Source organism: Oryzias latipes, chromosome 18, assembly GCF_053564925.1.
Source record: "Oryzias latipes strain Hd-rR chromosome 18, Olatipes_Hd-rR_3.1".
Classification (NCBI taxonomy): domain Eukaryota; kingdom Metazoa; phylum Chordata; class Actinopteri; order Beloniformes; family Adrianichthyidae; genus Oryzias; species Oryzias latipes.
In genome coordinates, this window is record NC_136254.1 from 15,810,001 (window position 1) to 15,829,678 (window position 19,678).

Consider the following 19,678-nt stretch of genomic DNA (forward strand, 5'->3'; position numbering starts at 1 on the left):
GTGGAGTTTCTGACTGACCACTTTCTTCTGTACTACCAAAAGAACCACCATGCTTTCCATAAAGTCATCTTCATGCATGACAATGTACATCTCATGCTGCAAAGAATACCTCTGAATCATTGGCTCCTATGGGCATACAAGTGGATAAACTAATGGTGTGGACCCCCAACATCCCTCACCTGAACCCTATGGAGAACCTTTGGAGCACCCTCAAGCAAAATATCGTAGGTTATTCAGACATCCTGCAAAAGAAATTCAAGCAGAAACTCTCCAAAAACTCAAAAGTTCAATGGATGCACGAATTGTGAAGCTGCTAAAAAAAGGGGTCCTATGTTAAAATGCAACTTGACCCATGAAGATCAAAATCAACAAATGGACAATTTTCAGTTCCTTAGAATCAATGTTCACAGCTAAATTCAGCTCAAAGAAGAGTATAATGAAGAGAATAATATAACAGAAAATAACCCTGCAAATTCATTAAAAAGAACTCTCAACTCTTCTCATTCAGTCCAATTATTTTCATTTGACTGAATGAGAAGAGTTGACAGAATGACAGAAACTCATGAGACAAGAACATATCTCAGTACTGACATCAATAGAGCAGCCGAGCAGGGATCCTCTCTCCACAGCCCTGCTGATGATGCCGAAGAGGTCCGGGGGGGGTTTGATCAGATCGTACATCTCTGTCACGCCGCCTGTGAAGTCCTCAAAGCCCTCCGACGTGCTCCCACCTGACAGAGCCTCGTAACAGCCATTCAGCCTGGAGCGCAAAATGAGGTGAATCGTTTCAGGAGCTTAGCCAAGACACAAATAATGGCAAAGTTATGTTGTGTGGGGTTTCCGTCAAAGTGAAAAGACCCAACTTCTAGAAGGCAAAAAAGAACGGTACATTCCAGAAAACTCTATACAATGTGAAGAAGCATCAAAAATGGCTATAGAGGAAAACTTGTTTACTTAGCAGATGTCACAGCCGTCCACTGGAGCAGCTACAAGTTTCTTTGTCTGGGTTTTCCACATTCATTTATGGAAGTTTTTCTGCTCCATCAGATTTTTTTCAAAGACCATTCAAACCATTGAACTTTCTTTCTGAATATGCAAACACTTAAATTTTCTGAAATTTTTTTAACCCTTAATTTTCAAAGAGTATACTGTTATTTTCTATCTTATTTTCTTTAAATTTACATTTTTCAGGCGAGGAGACAAGTAACTTCACAGAAGCGTTTGAAACACAAGTAGTTCACGATGGGTTTTTGTTACAACTTTATTAAACATAAGAAAAAAAACAGTCCTATAGATAAGTCAATATAAAAACATATTTTCCAACTTACTTGGCATAAGCCTTTTCCAGCAAAGCGCTCCAGAACTCTGTTCCCTCTACAGAGTGGACAAAGAGCAGCTTCCCATCCTTCGCCGGCAGCCGGTCATCGATCACCACGTCCACCCACTCTCCAAACTGCCAGAACTGCACAACAAAGAAAAATGCGTAAGATGATACAAATCAAGCAAATCACGTATGTTGTAAACCAGTTTCAACACCTAATTCTTTTATGAGGCTTTAATTTGTCTGTTATGTATTCATTTTAATGATCAAAACCACAGCAGCCTTTTTCCCCAAAATTTTTCTTGCTAAATAAAAAATACATAGATGCATCTCCTAAATTACTCTTATGACATTTTATATTTGACCATTATGCCTTTACGACATCAAAGTCATAATAAACAGGAAATTAATTGTGGATTCAAAACAACTCGAATTATTGAAGATCATTAAATCAATCAAAAAAAAAATACATGTTTGTTTCTCTTTACAGTCCTATAATGTTATGCCATTTGAATATTGCGGACATATTAACTCCAGTGTTCTTGAACTAAACAAAAAAATGAAAGATCAATTGAAATGTAATGTGCTCTATAGCAGCAGGGTTGGCGGGTTGCTGACTAAACCTGTACAAGCCTGTTCTCCAGCTCAGACGGTTCTTAACATATCTGAGCTGCACATTTCTATCTGCAACGAGCTGCACAAACATTTTGAATTTTGGGGAAGCAAACACACCCAAAATTCGGTTAGTTGGCAAGTAAAACTGTTGAACAAGTTCATAGGAACGTCGTTAGCTTTATGGGAAATGCTTTACATGTTTATTATTTTGCATTATGACAGATTATCCTTCTAAAAACAAGAAGTGTGTTTTCCCTTTATAAAAGATACATCAGCAAACATAAAAAAATGTTAATTTGACATTTCTTTTTATCAATGAAAAATATTGGACTTTTCCAAAAGGAGATGCTGCCTGATTCTAGGTTTCCAGTAGGGGGAGGTACAAACTACATCAAACAGAAGCTGGGGGAAATAAATAGCAACTGTTAAGCAACATGATATTAAGTCAAAGCCATTTTTAAAGTGCTGCAGGAGCTCCAAGGACACACCAAAACCTAACTGCTACAAGAAATTGTAGCAGAGCATCAGCCAATTTGAATCTGTAGTACAATCGAGCACCAATTATTCCAGTTTCAGAGAGTTCAATCATGATCCTGTTGATTGTTGTAACGAAAGGGGATGGAAGCTGCAAGAAAGAAGAAGAATCCATGAAAGGCTAAAAATCATGGAACCAAAGAAAAGCATTAACAGCAACTAAGTCAAACAACTAAAAATAGAGATCAGAACACAGTAGCTATTAACCACCAGGAGCTTGCATATATATAGCTTATATAGCTTTTCAATGCCAACTGAGGAATATTGTCACAATTTTTTAGCAAACAGCAGTAGACAAAAGTTAGTTCATAGTCACCAGTCTTTCATTTGTTTCAAATTAGATATTCATACATGCCAAAGAAAGATGGCATATATTCCTCCATCAGTGTTAGGTTGGCGGAGAGGAGCTGAACAAAATCCATCTCTGTCACTGTGTGCACATGTGCAGTTTTTCGGTCGGACAAAATGGTTTTGCTCAATCAGACAGACATAAACCATCCCTAAACGTAATCATCAACCAAGTCTAAATGCATGCATAACACATGACTTTGATATGTGCATGTACCCAGGTCTCTTTTTTTGTGCTTCTGCATCTTCATTTTTCCCACTGAGTTCGATACGCTACACCTGGCAGGCTGACAGGTCTTGCTGGCAATGCTCTTATAAAACGATTTTCGTGCAGTTATTCCAAGCACAACAATCACTGTTTTGAGCGTAAAACTTAAATTTTGTGCTCAAAAATTACTTTGCACTTGGAACTGAAAAATACACTTGAAACTCAAAAACATGTGCAAACGACAACACAGAGCAGGGTACCATGTTATGAGTGTGTACCAAAAAAAGTCAGAAAATCACAGACATGGACATGAAGGTTGATGCAGATTGGTCTAATTCTTCCAATCAGCTCGTAGACTGATGGGCTGTTGATTAAGTAAATGCTTTAAACATGTGCTCAGTACTGATCAGGTCTGTGCGCAATTGGAAGAATTTTTGACTAATCAGCGTCAGCCTTCATGTCCATGTCTGATTGGCTGGCTTTAGTGGCACATTTGCAACGCAGTGGCCTGCTCTGTTTTCAACCACAGAAGAGAGAATTTCTCTTGAGTGAAAATTGTTTTGATTGCATGTCTTTTTCAGTTTCAAGAGCCAAGATTGTTTTGATTGCACATATTTTAAAGTTTCGGGATTAAAATGTTCTGTTAGCATGTATTTTTGAACGTTAAGTGCATTTTTCGGTTTCAATTGCAAAATAATCTTTTGAGTACACAAAATGTTACAGTTTTACGCTCAAAACTGAGTGTTGTGCTTAGAATAATGGCACAAATATCGCTCCATAAGCCCTCGATGCGATAGACACGTCTGCAGGTTGAGTTGGCAGGAAACAGCTGATCACCAACTCCTCGTTCTTTGCTTACATTAGTGTTCCGCTCAGCAATTGCAGAGGATTTCTTCTTTAGGATATACTATGTGAGGGAAAAAAAATAACAAAATTTCACAAGCACAAATTCATCGTCATACTTTTTAGTCTCAACTTGTATGTTCTTAATCTCTATAGAGTTAAACAGCCAAACTTCTTCAGCTTTCCAGTTTTTGAAAGCATTTATGTGGGACTGACAACACAGGTGACACTCCTTTAAATGCAAAGCGTTGAGTTTGACAAAGCTGGGTGTGGATAAATTCCTGTTGAAAAGAACTGTTCTCTCACTTTTAAGGGCATTCAACCCTGTTTCCTTGGAAAACTGCACCACAACAGATTGCTGGAATGCAAAGCATAAGCTTAATTTGACACAATGGACACCTGTGGCAATGTTTACCCAAAAATCTCTAGGACGAGTTTTCGTTTGTATCTGGAAGTAAAGTTTCTTTTTATTTATTCAAGATGGCATTCTTTTCCTAAGGTCAATGAAATTTCTATGGTATTTGTAGACTCGAGCTGGTTGCACAAAAGTGTTGTTTTCCCATAATGTAGATAAACACAAAAATCGCCAATTCTCAGAGTTTGCCACAAAATGGCCATAGGTCGTGTGGCCATCCCATAATGATTTTAAATTTTTTATGGGATATGCACGACATGTATGTTTTGGTTTCATTACAGATTTCCTTTTTTGTTTTGTTTTTTGAGCCCATTCACATTTTTCGGCCCATTCATTTTTTTTTTTTGTTTTTTTACATTATCGCTCGCTGTGATATCACTGTCATGGGTGGGGTGTCGTAGGTGTGTGCAAATTTTGGTGGCTTTACGCGCATCTTTCCAACTTCAAAAACAATATGGTCCTTGCAGTCACTGACTGCTGCTGCGGGCCATAATAACCAGCAACAGAAGACAGTTCCTAATTTCTGGAGGAGTCTCTGGTATGTTCTGGGGATGATTTCTTGCATCTGGCACAAAGTGTCTTGGATCTGTGCAGGTAAAATGAAATCTCAGGACTTTTGAGGTACAGAAGTGGAATATGCCATCTATTGCAGAAAGATTGCATAGATTTGTTGTAATCATGTAAAATAAAAACTCTTTATTCATCTTAGCAAGATAACTGCTGAAAATGCTGTAAATCACACCTCTTATACAAGTTTCATTCGTAAGTTTGCAATGGAACATACACAAGGTTTGCATTAGCAAACACTGGAGTGAAATAAAAGCATCTCGTCTTGGCACTGATGTTCATCTTTGTCAGGGGTTTATGATGAGGGAAACACTTATAATACTTCTTCTTTTGTGCAACAGCTTTCCAGGAACACTGAGGCTGTATTTGCAATTTGTACACAAAGTTAAGGTTCTAAGCTCAGCCTGAGGCTGTTTGCAAACGAGCCTTCCTGGAAACACTGAAGTACAGGTATATCGCACATGCTACTTTGTCTGAAAAAGGAGTAACAGAAAAAAAAGCCAAAAAAAGTTTTTTTATTTTACTTTTGACAGAGGCTCAGTGTTGGTACGTGTCTTTTATTGGTTTCTAGAAAACAAATCCAAGTGCTGTCTTGTTGTATAAGTCACAAAAATCTTTCGAGGTAATGTTTACCATTAGTTGAAGGGGTGTGGATTTTTCAGGTAAGGCTTGTTATAGATGAGTCAGTGAGGTGTGGATTATGTGTAACAAAAGCAGCTTGAGGGTAAAGTAGCAATACTTTTTACACAGAGACGTCAGGCAGAAATAGAAGATTCTTCTTGTCCATCTACTGAGAATAATAAGCAATAAATGAGTGTTCCGCTCAGCAATGGCAGAGGATATCTCCTTTAGGATAAAAGAAGAAGGAAAAAAATAACAAAATTCCACAAGCACAAATTCATCGTCATACTTTTTAGTCTCAACTTGTATGTTCTTAATCTCTATAGAGTTAAACAGCCAAAATTCTACAGCTTTCCAGTTTTTGAAAGGCATTTATGTGGGACTGACAACACAGGTGACACTCCTTTAAATGCAAAGTGTTGAGTTTGACAAAGCTGGGTGTGGATAAATTCCTGTTGAAAAGAACTGTTCTCTGTTCTTGCAACCAAGACCGACACTAAAATTCATAACAGATTGCTCCTCGAAATAAACCGGTCTCACTTGTTTACGAAGGGGAATATATTAACTTTTGCGTTCCAAGATGACACAAAAATCCAGTGATATTTAGCAATCAGCAATATATTTACAAGTATAATATATAGCAGCTGTCTTTAAGTGTGTTAATATTTACATTAATAAGAGGTTTATATTTTCTTTCTCTCTAAAAGCAAATATTAATTTTTATGTTATTCTTGATTATTGAGGAGATTGTTAAAAACAACAGAAAAACAGGTCAAATCAAAAATGTTATTACACTGAAAAAAATATCTTATTTGCTCACAAAAACACACACCCTTTAGCACACAGTGAGATTTACATTCTTCAATCTGCTTTTATTACTAGCTCTAGATCAGTGTAGTAGTGAAAACGGGGGGCTTGTCTTGGACATTAAACTAGAACTTACAAGATGCTTGCAACAGGGTCTCATTATTTTTTTTATTTTATTAGCAGTTTTTAATTTATCATTATCAAGGTTATTAAAGGGTTTAAAATGATTCATCGTTTATAGATCCCTTCATTGGTAACTTCAAGCAGAATTTCATGGAAGGTATCCTACACAGGTGGCAGACCTTTCATTCTTGACTGTCAGCAAAGCTGGGTGGGCACAATTCCTGTTTTAATGAACCATTTCAGGACTTTTGAAAGTGTATTGTGTTTTCTTGGAGTAATGATCCAATGCAAAAACTTAAGTAAGTAAAACGGTTGGGAAACAGCCTTATGTTTCATGATGGGTAAATGGTCTTCCATCTTCTACCACAAATTAAAAATTGGGACATTTAAATGCAAACTTTGACAGTATTTGTGAAGGATGATACTTGGTTCAGTATTGTTTCACATTTATGACAAAATAAAAAAGGGAATAATTGGGAAAATTAGTAACCTAATCCAATTCTAAACTTAAAACATGTTTCACTGGTTTACAAAGTGCAACTAAATTCTTAGTTTTTTCAATATTCACCACCAAAAGGTGGTATACAGTTCACCACAGCTGCTCTTTCACATCAAGACCAGCAAAAATGACAGTTAAGATGCAGACAAGAGAAACACTTTGTCTTTGTACATGTCTTTTTAAAAGCCCTAACTCATGAGGATAATAAACAACTTCATGATAATAAAATATTATCTTAATTCTTCTTTATTTACTACTATTGAGTAAATTCTTGGAAAATAGAAAACAAACAAAAAAATAAGGTTAGCCTGAAACATTACCGTCATAGATGTTTTCCAAAATGGTATATATTCCCTCTGTTAGAGTACCAAGGTGATAGGACTTGTACCATAAAGTTGGGGCTCAATATTCCAGTCTCTTTTTTGGAATAAAAAAGAATGATCTGTCTTGCAATGTGTGAAAAGGGGACAGAGCTACAATTATTGTGGTAACCACTTAAATGTGATATTTTATAGAAAGAAAAAGCACACAATGCTGAATAGACTAAGTTCTGAACTTTTTTTTACCAAATTATTTTGGATTTTACCAACTACTTGATTACACAATATTCGACACTTAATTATTTTTGTATTTCGCATGACATCAAAGTTATGAATCCATCTAAACACTTGCCTGTTGTAGAGTTGTGCTTTTGTTTCTAGCTCTAAACTGTCAAGTTACCCTCCGTAATATTTCTAAATGAAGAAATTCATGTGGTCTTTACCTGAAAGTGAAAGATGCCAGCATATCCCTGCTTAAAGCACTGTCCATGAGGAACCACTCGGTGCAGAAGATTGTCGTTTAAGGTAAGTGAGGCGATGGCTGCGAGCAGCCAGCAGTCACCTGGAGAATCAGACAGAAATAAAGAAAAGGGCTGTTTTCTTCTGGGCCATAAAAACTGCAGAAAAGAGCTAAATCAAATTGAGCTTTACCTCCTAGAATCTGCGCAAGCTAGCTGATGTTAGACCACTAATTAAATGTAGCACCATTCTGTTTCTGCAAGGAATCCCACTGTTAAAAGTATAAAAGGTGTCTATAATTATACCAGAGGAGGGTCACTTCATCTGCTTCACAGCAGCTTCACCAAGCATGTAGACTTAATGGTTGACACAGGTTTTTGTTGCAAAGGCTGCCTTTATTGACAACAATATTGTTTTTCTTGTCCTTAGTGAGCATTAATGTCACAAACAGTTTCATGTCATGGTGTGAGAAGTTGCTTTTAGCATTGCCACATCTACAGTGATGATTAGAGGGAAGTAGTGTTTACAGTTGCAAAGCAGAAAATGAGGCATTAATTATAGATAAGACTGATAAAGAGACTGAGAAGAGAGAAAATGAACTGTTACAAGTGTTCATTATTTATCCCCACAGCACCTGCAGGTTGGACAGCTTTTTTTGTTGTTTTTTTTTTGTTTTTTTACAGAATACGTTATTCACACGTTATCCATAGCCAATATGCCTTCACATTGGCGCAGGATTCATGGAGTCATCACTGGCTAACAACAATGAAAGATCATTTAGGTTTCTAGATAAGATTGAAGGTTTTCCATTACTACATCATCATACAACATCTCTTTTACATTTTTAAAGTATTTTTTTAAGTCTCAACGGAAGTTTTTCCAAAGCTTTGATTTTTTTAATGCTTTATTTTTTAATGTTGATGTAGAAGTGACCACATTAAGTTAAGGTAAAACTTAAGTTGGCTATCATGGATGAAGCTCTCGCAACAACTCGCATGTAAAAAAAGATACACATGGATGCATATTTAAAGGTACAGATGACAGGTAAAACCTAGATGTGCTAACTTTACTTTAATAACCCCTTCCGTTGAACTGGATTGAACTTATTATCTGTTTTATTGTGTTTCACAATGTGAGGGTTGTGATGGTTTGGGGCATTGTGTGTATTCTTTTAAAGAATTGTTTTTTATATGAGGCCTATGTTTTGTTTTAAAATATATTTTTGTTATTAAGTGCTGTATAAAAAAAAGTTGCTTAAAATAGAGCTAAACACATTTTTCTGTTTTTTTTGTTTGCTTGCTTGCTTTTCTTTTCTGAAAAGTTGGTTTTGTAAAGGAAGAGTAAAAAGAACTTTTCTTAAATGTAGAAATAACTTTGCCTTAAATGTGGTTTAAAATCAGCAGTTTTAACACTTTTTTTTTCTCCATGCTAACAACACATTAGCAGCTTTAAATTTAGCCATCACATTTTGACAGTCAATTTTAAATTTAACTGATTTGAGCATCTTTAAATCGAAACAGTAAACATGAAACTCTGTGGATGGATTACAGTTTAACAAACTGAACAGGGGTCAGGATCTTTATAAAGTTAAGCTGCCCAGAGCTTTTGTAGTGAAGAAAACTTTAATTATCTATAACTAAATCCTCAAGCTCTCCAAGGATTCTGACTGCCCCTGACACAATGCTGTGTGGCTTCTGCACAAACACCTGTGGACCAACACCTGTGGTCTTTACAGTCCAACAGTTTCATTCTAAAGTGATTTCTTTTCCCGTCCATAATGAAAATAATCACAGGAAAACACAGGCTCTCCCTTTGGGGCTTACCCAGAGCTCCCTGACAGATGTCTGTGCGAGTAGCTCCATCCACAATGAACTCGGGCCGCTTGCAGAGCTCCTATGAAGAAAAACAAGAAAAAGAAATTAACTCTAGTTCTAGGATAATATTTTTCAAACATGCAATGTAGGCCTCTGCTGTCCCAAAGGGAGTAAAACACTTCCAATATTCCTCAAGGCATAGTTTTTTTATGCAATAACAAGATCTACTTTTAGTCAGAGTTGCTTATCATGCACGATTTGTGCTGATGGTGGTAGACTAAAAAGTTATTCAGATTTTTAAAATGATCTTGTTTATATATTCAGTGAAAATCAGGTGCCAACAATAAACGTGTGTAGTTACACGTGAACTTGAACTCTAGACACACATTTACAAAGACTTTTCATCTGAAGAGGCTGCATGAATGTGTGTCACTGAGGGTGGTGTGAATGTAGCTTAAAAAGAAAGGGGGTCATATGATGGACAGAATTTTTGTACAAAAAAATGCTAGTCTTGTGGGTGCACAGTAGGGTTGGGCGATGTCGCTTAAATTGGCAGTTGACGATGTTTGCAGTAAACCATCGGGATGGACGATGATATCGTCGGTGGGGGGGCTATTTTTAATTTTTCGTTCTTATATAATTATTATTCGTTATTTTACTTTATAACTTTATTTTATTTCCCAACTAATGACTCATCCGCGATGATCCAGTATAAACTGAGGGAAGTGACTTTAACAAAAAAAGTAACAAACAAAATAGAAAAGAAGTAGTCCGCTCCCGCACTTAATTAGTCAAGTGGACCGGTGGAGCGCGGACTTACAGCTTTGTGTTTGAGGGGAAGGGGGGGCTTTGTTACATGTGCGATATGTGTGGGAGACTTAGGACTGCGATCCGTCCCGCAGCTCTAGGGGAACGAGCTACCGAACTCAGAACCGGGTCTTAAAGTGTGTGTCCGAACAGAGCTCGGACCGTCAGCACACACAGCGGCTTTGGGGCGGTGTGTGAGCTGTTCAAAGCAGAAATGTCGCTCAGTCCTTAAAAACCGTTCAAACAATCTCGTGGATTTGTGTTTACAGTCGTGTCCCGACAAAATAAAGGCTGATGTTATTCCCACATATTTACGTGCAACCTAGATGGCGATTGCAGCATTTCTCCCATGGATTTTATGTTCATCAAAGGCTACATGTTGTTAGGCCGTGTTAGCCTCCCTTAGTCCTGGCTTCTTCCAGCTCCGTTCTTCAACAGAAAAAGCACTCGTGAGGTCAGTCACCCATCACGATGGACGATGGTATCGTCCATCGGCACAACCCTAGTGCACAGATAAACTCAACATACAAGAGTGTGATGTATCGATTTGGGCCTGGTGAGATACACAACATAAAGAAATCCAACCATCCCCCATAATGGCACACAAAAGATCACACACACAAACACACACACACACAGTTGAACCTTCAGACACAAACACACCAAAGCTTTCATTCTCATCCCCACACACAGCATAGATTTTGTGACGGAAATGTGAAAATGGCCTGTAAATATTACAGGTTGTTCAATAAATCATGAAGCATGGAATCTTTTGGTGAGTCGGTACCTCAGAAAGCATTAGAACGTGCAGCCTGTCACATATGCATGCATGTGCACATTAGGTGGTCTACATGCTCAAATGAAAACTACAAGGGATACTAAGATGCTGTTGTCACGCAGATGATCCCAACTCCAAGAGCTATAAAAATCACGACTCGCCTGCTGGCATTACCAGACTGTCATGGGAAGTGAAGGACCAACATTAATTAGAGCGTGCTTTCTTCCAAGCGGCCATGAATAACACAGTCGCACTTTGTTGTCTGGTGACATATTCAGCTGCAAAGAAGTGCATTTATAATGGAATAAGGCGAGGATGAGGAAGGGAGAAAGATATATAACGAAGAAAAAGAAGCAAATGAGAATAAAAACCATGAAGACTAGACGAGGGAGACTGAAATCCTCCTCTCGTCTGGATGAAGCGAAACATAAGAAAAGAGGATTGTACACTACTGATCCTGAAGCATTGAGTACATCTAAATCATTACCAAGTCTAGTTGCTTAGCAACAAATGTAAGTCAGCTCTATAGGAAAATATTGTTTTAGGAGTATTAAAAAAATGTTTAAGGGTGGTCCTGCCAGAAACTGCAATACTGTATTTATCTGCTTACTCGTTGAAAACCACCAGATGTCTTCATTTACTTTGTAGGCAGACACCTGCTCTACAGCGGTTTAATCCAAACTGAGAGAAAGCTGTCTTATAACTTTACTTAGGCCTACTTTCACTCAAATCAAAGCAAAAACTTACAATGATGCACAAAATGGGAAACATCGAACACAAAATCTTTTGCTGTTTACCACAGCAAATAAATCCACATCCAAAAAAGCTGCTCACATCACAGTAAGTAGGTTTTTCCTTATACTTTAGATAATTAGAGGCAAATCAGCCCCCCTGGTCAACTCAAAACCTAAACTTCACTTAAACCGTTGGGAAAGCTTTGCACAAATACATTTGCTCGTAAGTAAGTTCCATAAGCTATTAACCACAAAATCTATTTATTTAAAAGGTCTAATTCTGAGTACAATATAAGACAACCCTTCTAACTTCCTGTTTGAAGCTGTTTTTACTATAACTGAAGCCAGGTCAGGTGGTGGTTTGTTATGCAAACATGTCAGTTCCTATTTACTCTAGTAAGTAACAGCCCAAAGTTACACACTTGGCTGTGTCCAAACATCTGGTGCCAAAGGCTTTAATAACTGTACATAAATTAAAAGAGTTGTATCAAATCTAAGGGGGCTTGAATGTTGTCAACCTTATTTATTTTAGATTTAAAATTAAATGTAAAAAACTTCATTTGGATGGGCGACTCCCAAATCTCAACCCAAGAACAATTTTTACATCTAGTTTGAGAAAAGTTCATATTGAATTCCCACTCCGATCCTTTTTCGATACATTCAGCGTTTTCAGTGGTCTTTTAACTTTGATTATGGTATTCTATTGCCAAAATAAAAAAATAAAATAAAAACCTGTGTTTTCTAGTTTCTGCAAAGGGGCAGTTCAGTAGAAATTTATGGAGTCCTAAACTGTTCATAATTTTAAGAAAAATATGACCTCGTTCAAATACATAATCAACCAATAATATGTCTTTTTTTCAGAAACTCGGATTTCAAAATCAATATTTTCCAAAGTATCTTTGTTTTTATTTCACATTGCTGTTTTTCAGAATTACTTATTTATTTCATAATGAGCTTTTTCAGCAGAATGAGTCTGTCTGCCAATCAAACCAGACAAGGCGGAGACACTTTTGTGATTGGCTACTCCTTTACTCAGACATAAGCAGCAGCACCCTGACTACATCGAAGATGCTTGAAGCATCTTCGATGAATCCTGGTTTACACTGTTCAGGGCAGATGGCAGACAGCGTGTGTGGGTGAGCGGTTTTCTGATGTCAATGTTGTGGATCGAGTAGCCCATGGTGGTGGTGGCAGGCGTATGTTATGGGCGAAGAACACAGGTGCATTTCATTTATGGCATTTTGAATGCACAGAGATACCGTGACGAGATCCTGGGGCTCATTGTTGTGCCGTACATCCAACAACATCACCTCATGTTGCAGCACGATAATGCACGGCCCCATGTTGCAAGGATCTGTATATAATTCTTGGAACCTGAAAACATCCCTGGTTGTCTGAGTCCCCTGACCCCCTCAATAAAACAAAACTGAAGATTTCAGAGTGGCCTTTTCTTGTGGCCAGTCTAAGGCACACCTGTGCAATAATCATGCTGTCCAATCAGCATATTAATATGGCACACCTGTGAGGTGGGATGTATTGTCTTGGCAAAGGAGAAGTGCTCACTATCACAGATTTAGACAGATTTGTGAACAATTTTTCAGAGAACTGATTATTTTGTGTGTGTGGAAAATGTTTCACATCTTTGAGTTCATACCATACAAAATGGGAGCAATAACAAAAGTGTTGCGTTTATATTTTTGGTCAGTGTAGTTTACTCTAAAAGGCTTAAAATAACCCAAAACAACATTTTCAACAGAGTGGGTCTTTAAACAAGAGAAATCCAAGGGATTTATTAAGACTAACGGGATCAAAGTTTTTTTTCTGCGGCTTGAATTAAGTTTAAATAAAAGTGAGAAGAGCTACTCTCATAGAATATTCTAAATGTATGAGTTTTTCAAGTTCACTGCGCTTTTCTCACCGTGGGTCTCATCCAACGGACGCCGTAGGTCTTGGATGATCTTGGACCAAGCTCATTAAATCCCAGAGATGATGCAGCACATGGGAACAGGTTGTCCTCAAAAAGCTTCCCACTACGTAGACACTGGGCTTTCAGGGACTCATAATCCTGTCCCAGGAATTTGACTGCATTGTGGTTCTGTCCTAGACCATCTTCGCGATCCCACTGGCTCCTCAGCTTGGCAGCCATCCCAGAGGCATAGATGCTTGGCTCCATTTCTGTGATCTTGCGCAACAAGAGCTTTAAAAACTAATTCCTGCAAAACTTGATCAAATTATGGATGTTTCCCTGCAAAGAAAGATGTCGTCCTCAAAAAAAAAAAAAAGGTAGATAAAGATAAATGAAGATTTTTTCTCAGATCCCCAAATTGAAGGTTGTTAGGTTTCCTTAGCCCAGTAGCTGGAAAATCCTGAAAGAAAAAGATAAAAAAAAAATAAACAAATCTGCAGAAATACGAATCCAAGATGAGTTCTTCCACTATGTTCGCATCCCAGTCAAATGTAATTGTCCAATAATACAAATGGCTTGGATTTTTCAGTGCTTTTCCAGCTGCTCAAAGCATTATTCATTCATTCCTCATTCATGCTTGGTGATGGTGGGCTGCTTTTGTGGCCACGGCAGCCGGTGCGCGCCTATGGCCATGTGGCCTTCCTGTGTTCTTTTCAGGTACATGCATGCATTCTTAAGTTGAATATCAGTTTCCCCTGTGCAACAAACAGTGTGGCTAAATGTTCAAAAAATTTGTTTGAGCGGGTTTCTCTCATGACAATTCTGAATTGCGTGCAGTGGATGGGTTGCACACATAGACAGATTTTGCATTTTAGAATGAATCAAAATGCCCAATGAAGGCAGCACGTCTGCAGGAACAAGCAAAAGCTTTCCGACTCTTTAATTAGGCAAAGCTGTGGAGGCCCAAGTGTAAACTGTCACATATTACCAAATCTTTTGATAGAACCAGAGCCACGAAGAGAGTTCACCTCAGATTATCAGTTTTTGCCGTTTTTACCTAAACCTTTCCTATTGCTTTAACTCTGCTGAGCACACGCTCATGTTTAACAATCCCCCCTTTTACCCTCTTCCACTTCCTCTGTTGTCCAACATCTAAACTCCTCCTGATTAAAGACTTAAGGCCCTTACACATCGGGACGAATCTCGCGCGCGATATTCGCCGACGTTTAACGCCTCGTGACTAAACAAAGGGCATCAATGTTAGTGCGCACACAGACGCGAAAAACGCCACGCGTAAAAGCGTCATTTTTTAAAAAACGCCTCGGGTTCGTTTTTTTGGTTTGACGCGCTGCGTCAAAAACTATACGACCAATGAGAACACGTGTCTGGAGCTTCTGAAGTTGCAGTAAAACACAACTTGGGGGCGCTCAAACACAAAACTGTCTTGCTGAGCACACATACCAGCGAAGAAGATAGACGCCAAGTAGCGTCTACACTGCCGCGAAGAAATAAGACGAAGAAGATGCACTCACTGACGGACATTCTAAAATATCCCCGAAGACGCTCATGATACATTTTCAGCTGTTGTACCAGTCGATAAACTCCCCATGTTCTTCTCTTCTCGTAACTATGGGATGTACCCAAAATCGACGTCTTTTCCGGCGTCTTTCATCATTCAACAGAACAATAATTTCTTCATCGCTGGAACTGGAGCTGGAGCTACTGGTGCTGGAAATATTCATGTTTTCTTTGTTTGATTCTGACAAGCGTGTAAATACTTGCTCTCTTCTGAGTGAAAAGCGACTTCAAGAAGCGTAAAGTTGCGCAGCACCACCTTGTGTACAGGAGTATTTCTGTTTTACATTAAGCGCCATCTAATGTCAGGGAATGAAATTGCATGTTTGCTCGGCTCATCGTCAGCAAAAATCGCCTGGGTGTGAACACAAAAAACGTATTGAAAAACGCTGGCGAATAACGGCTGGCGAATATTCGTCCCGGTGTGTACGGGCCTTTAGTGTGGTGCAAAAGTTTCCATTGCCTACTGAGAGTAGCAGCCATTAAGAACAACCCATGTGTTTCTGGGAGTTTTTTTCTGCTCCAGCAGGTTTGAGGGTGTGGTTTCATTAAGTATTAAAACTTGTTTAGAAATGACTTGGATTTAAAGAACAGATTAATAACGTCGATTTAGAAAATGCAATAGACATTATATATATATATACATATATATACATATACATATATATATGTGTATATATGTATATGTGTGTATATATATATATATATATATATATATATATATATATATATATATATAAGACAAGACGGAAATGGACTAGATGTGAGAACAAGGTTCTGTTAGGATGCTACTACTCAAGTAATCCCACCCAGAGGGGTTACATGCAGAGAATGTGGAATGAATGGATGCTTCGAAACCCACAATCAGGGCTAACTGCCAAACAACTGGTAGCCCAGTGTTCTAACATCCACAAACGGCAACTCCTATCACAACTTGAGATTGAAGCAATACAATACAATGCCACGGGAGAGCCAGAACAACAGGTCAGAGAGGAGGTTATACCACACTCCCACCCTGAGATTGGGTACACAGCCCCAACAACCACAATTACCCTGAGCGAAGCAGCAACTGACCTGAAAGACAAGATCATGTCTACAATGAACACTAGGCAACCCCGACACCAGCTACAACGGTTAAGTGATGTACCGCCTGAAAGTCTACTGGAAACTGTGAATGAAGCATTGAGGGAAATTCCTACCACAACCATCACAGAAACCAATGAACTGCTTTACACTTCAGTAGCAGTGATCCTTGAGATGCTTGGCTATAAGAGCAACCATGGAAGAAAACAGTACCCACCATGGAAGCAACGGTTAGAGGCCAAAATCAAGGCAACTCGGAAGGATGTGAGTAAGCTGACAGAGGCTCAAAGAGGTACAATGAGAAAGCAAGTACCTAAGAGATACAGCCAGATGTCCATACCTGAAGCACTGGAAACTGCCAAACAAAGGATCCTAGCCTTGAGCAGCCGCCTAAAGAGGTACACAAGAGACAATGAAGCCAGACGAATAAACAGGCTCTTCGCAACTCAACCTGCAATAGTGTACGCTCAGTGGCAGGGTCAAAACAGCCGAGCAGACCCACCAAGGCTAGAAACTGAACAGTACTGGAAAAGTATATGGGAGAAAGAGACAGCACATAACAGCAATGCCCAGTGGCTGGTCTCTCTGAGAAAAGAACATAGCAACCTCCCTGAACAGAATCCAGTAACCATCACAGTGGCAGACATCCAAGAAAGAGTCTCAGGTATGAAGAACTGGACAGCACCGGGCCCTGACATGATACATGCCTACTGGCTAAAGAAGCTTACCGCACTCCACGAGCGCCTGGCAGCACAAATGAACCAGCTGCTAAGAGATGGGACTCACCCCGAATGGCTAACGGAAGGGCGAATGATCCTGATCCAGAAGGATCCCTCAAAGGGTGCAATCCCATCCAACTACCAGCCAATAACCTGTCTGTCCACAACATGGAAGCTCATGTCAGGCATCATTGCAACCAAGATAAACAGGCACATGGATCAATTCATGAGTAACACACAGAAGGGCATTGGTAGAGACTCCAGAGGAGCCAAACACCAACTCCTGGTCAACAGAACAGTCGCCCAACACTGCAATTCACAACACACCAACCTGTGCACAGCCTGGATTGATTACAAGAAGGCCTATGACTCAATGCCACACACATGGATCACTGAATGCTTTGAGCTGTACAACATCAACAGGACTCTAAGAGCCTTCATAGGAAACTCAATGAAGCTGTGGAAAACCACCCTTGAAGCCAATGGGAAGCCACTTGCACAAGTGTCCATCAAATGTGGGATATACCAAGGTGATGCTCTGTCCCCACTGCTGTTCTGCATAGGTCTGAACCCCCTCAGCCAAATAATCAACAATACTGGCTATGGATACCGACTCAGAAATGGGGCCAACATCAGTCACCTCCTCTACATGGATGACATCAAGCTATATGCTAAGAGCGAGCGTGACATTGACTCCCTGATCCACACCACCAGGATCTACAGCACTGACATTGGGATGTCATTCGGGCTCGAGAAATGCAGCCGGATGGTGACAAAGAGAGGCAAGGTAGTCCACACAGGAGGGGTCTCACTCCCAGAAGGAACAATAGCAGACATCGAAGACAGTTACAAGTACCTTGGAATTCCACAGGCAAATGGCAACCTGGAGCAGGCAACAAGGAAAGCTGCAACAGCTAAATACCTCCAACGAGTAAGGCAAGTCCTGAGAAGCCAGCTCAATGGCAAAAATAAGACCCGGGCAATAGACAACTACGCACTGCCAGTTATCAGATACCCTGCAGGAATAATAAGATGGCCAAAGGAAGAGATACAGACCACGGATGTTAAAACACGAAAGCTCCTCACCATGCATGGAGGGTTCCATCCCAAATCCAGCACCCTGAGACTGTATGCTACCCGCAAGGAAGGAGGCCGAGGACTAGTGAGCGTAGAAGCCACTATCCAGGATGAAACATCCAAGATGCATGAGTACATCAAACTTAAGGCCCCAAATGACAGTGTGCTCAGTGAATGTCTCAGGCAATGGAGAGCAGAGGATACAGTGCTGGAGGACAGATCCTCATGGGAGGACAAACCCCTGCTTGGGATGTACCACCGGACCATAACTGAAGTGGCTGATATCAAGAAGTCCTACCAATGGCTAGAAAGGGCTGGCCTACAGGACAGCACTGAAGCGCTCATCCTTGCAGCTCAGGAACAAGCCCTGAGCACCAGAGCAATAGAGGCTCAGATCTACCACACCAGAAAAGACCCATGGTGTAGGCTGTGCAAAGAGGCCCCTGAAACAATCCAGCACATAACTGCAGGATGTAAGATGCTGGCAGGTAAAGCATACATGGAGCGCCACAATCAAGTGGCTGGAATAATATACAGGAACATGTGTGCAGAATATGAACTGGAAACCCCAAGGTCAAAATGGGAAACACCTCCGAAGGTGGTAGAGAATGAGAGGGCAAGGATCCTGTGGGACTTCCAGATCCAGACTGATAGGATGGTAATGGCGAACCAACCAGACATTGTAGTGGTGGATAAAGAACAGAGGAAAGCCGTTGTGGTGGATGTGGCAGTACCAAGCGATGGGAACATCAGGAAGAAGGAACATGAGAAACTGGAGAAATACCAGGGACTCAGAGAAGAACTGGAGAAAGCATGGAAAGTGAAGGTGACAGTGGTGCCTGTGGTAATTGGAGCACTCGGGGCAGTAACCCTCAAGCTGGAGGAGTGGCTACAACAGATACCTGGAAAGACCTCAGACCTCTCAGTCCAGAAAAGCGCAGTGCTAGGAACAGCTAAGATACTGCGCAGGACCCTCAAGCTCCCAGGCCTCTGGTAGAGGACCCGAGCTTGGAGGAGAAAACCACCCGCGGAGGGTGAGAGGGGCTTTTTTTTTTTTTTTATAATATATATATATATATTAGGCCTGCACAATATACCGCAAATTTATCGTTATCGCAATATCCAGCTCTGCAATAGGTATATCGCAAAAGACTGCGAATATCGCAATAAATCGTAAACCCAAAATGTGTTAAAACAATCTTATGGCAGCTTGAAGCTTTTAATGAATCAAATAAATCCCTTCATGCTTTGACCAATCAGATGGACGCCTTCCCATTGTTTACCAATCAGATGGAGGCCTATTATGTTAGATGTTTTTCACCTATGTCAATGAGGGTCATTTCGAGTGTAATTTTAAACTGTTTCTAATGAAATGGGAATGATGTTTTTGGCATTTTTCTATTTTTTATATACCGCAAATTATATCGTTATCGCAATATTAATCTCTAATATAGCATATCGCAAGTTTTCCTCATATCGTGCAGCCCTAATATATATATATATAT

The 19,678-nt window shown here is 39.7% G+C and overlaps 1 protein-coding gene and 1 long non-coding RNA gene across 2 annotated transcripts in view; both read right to left on the reverse strand.

Moving 5' to 3' along the window:
- LOC144987034 (uncharacterized) overlaps window positions 1–245 on the reverse strand; it is a 1,221-nt gene extending 976 nt beyond the window's left edge. The window contains exon 1 of the long non-coding RNA XR_013650888.1: window positions 180–245. This is a non-coding gene — a long non-coding RNA (uncharacterized LOC144987034). The remainder of the gene's footprint in view (window positions 1–179) is intronic.
- The window catches only part of capn1 (calpain 1), a 79,011-nt gene that overhangs the window by 41,713 nt on the left and 17,620 nt on the right, over window positions 1–19,678 (reverse strand). Inside the window, exons 2-6 of the mRNA XM_023949080.2 lie at window positions 13,732–14,179; window positions 9,504–9,573; window positions 7,665–7,783; window positions 1,329–1,462; window positions 592–760 (exon numbers count right to left, since the gene is read on the reverse strand). Of these exons, the coding sequence (XP_023804848.1) occupies window positions 592–760; window positions 1,329–1,462; window positions 7,665–7,783; window positions 9,504–9,573; window positions 13,732–13,986 (747 nt within the window). The 5' untranslated portion in view covers window positions 13,987–14,179. The remainder of the gene's footprint in view (window positions 1–591; window positions 761–1,328; window positions 1,463–7,664; window positions 7,784–9,503; window positions 9,574–13,731; window positions 14,180–19,678) is intronic.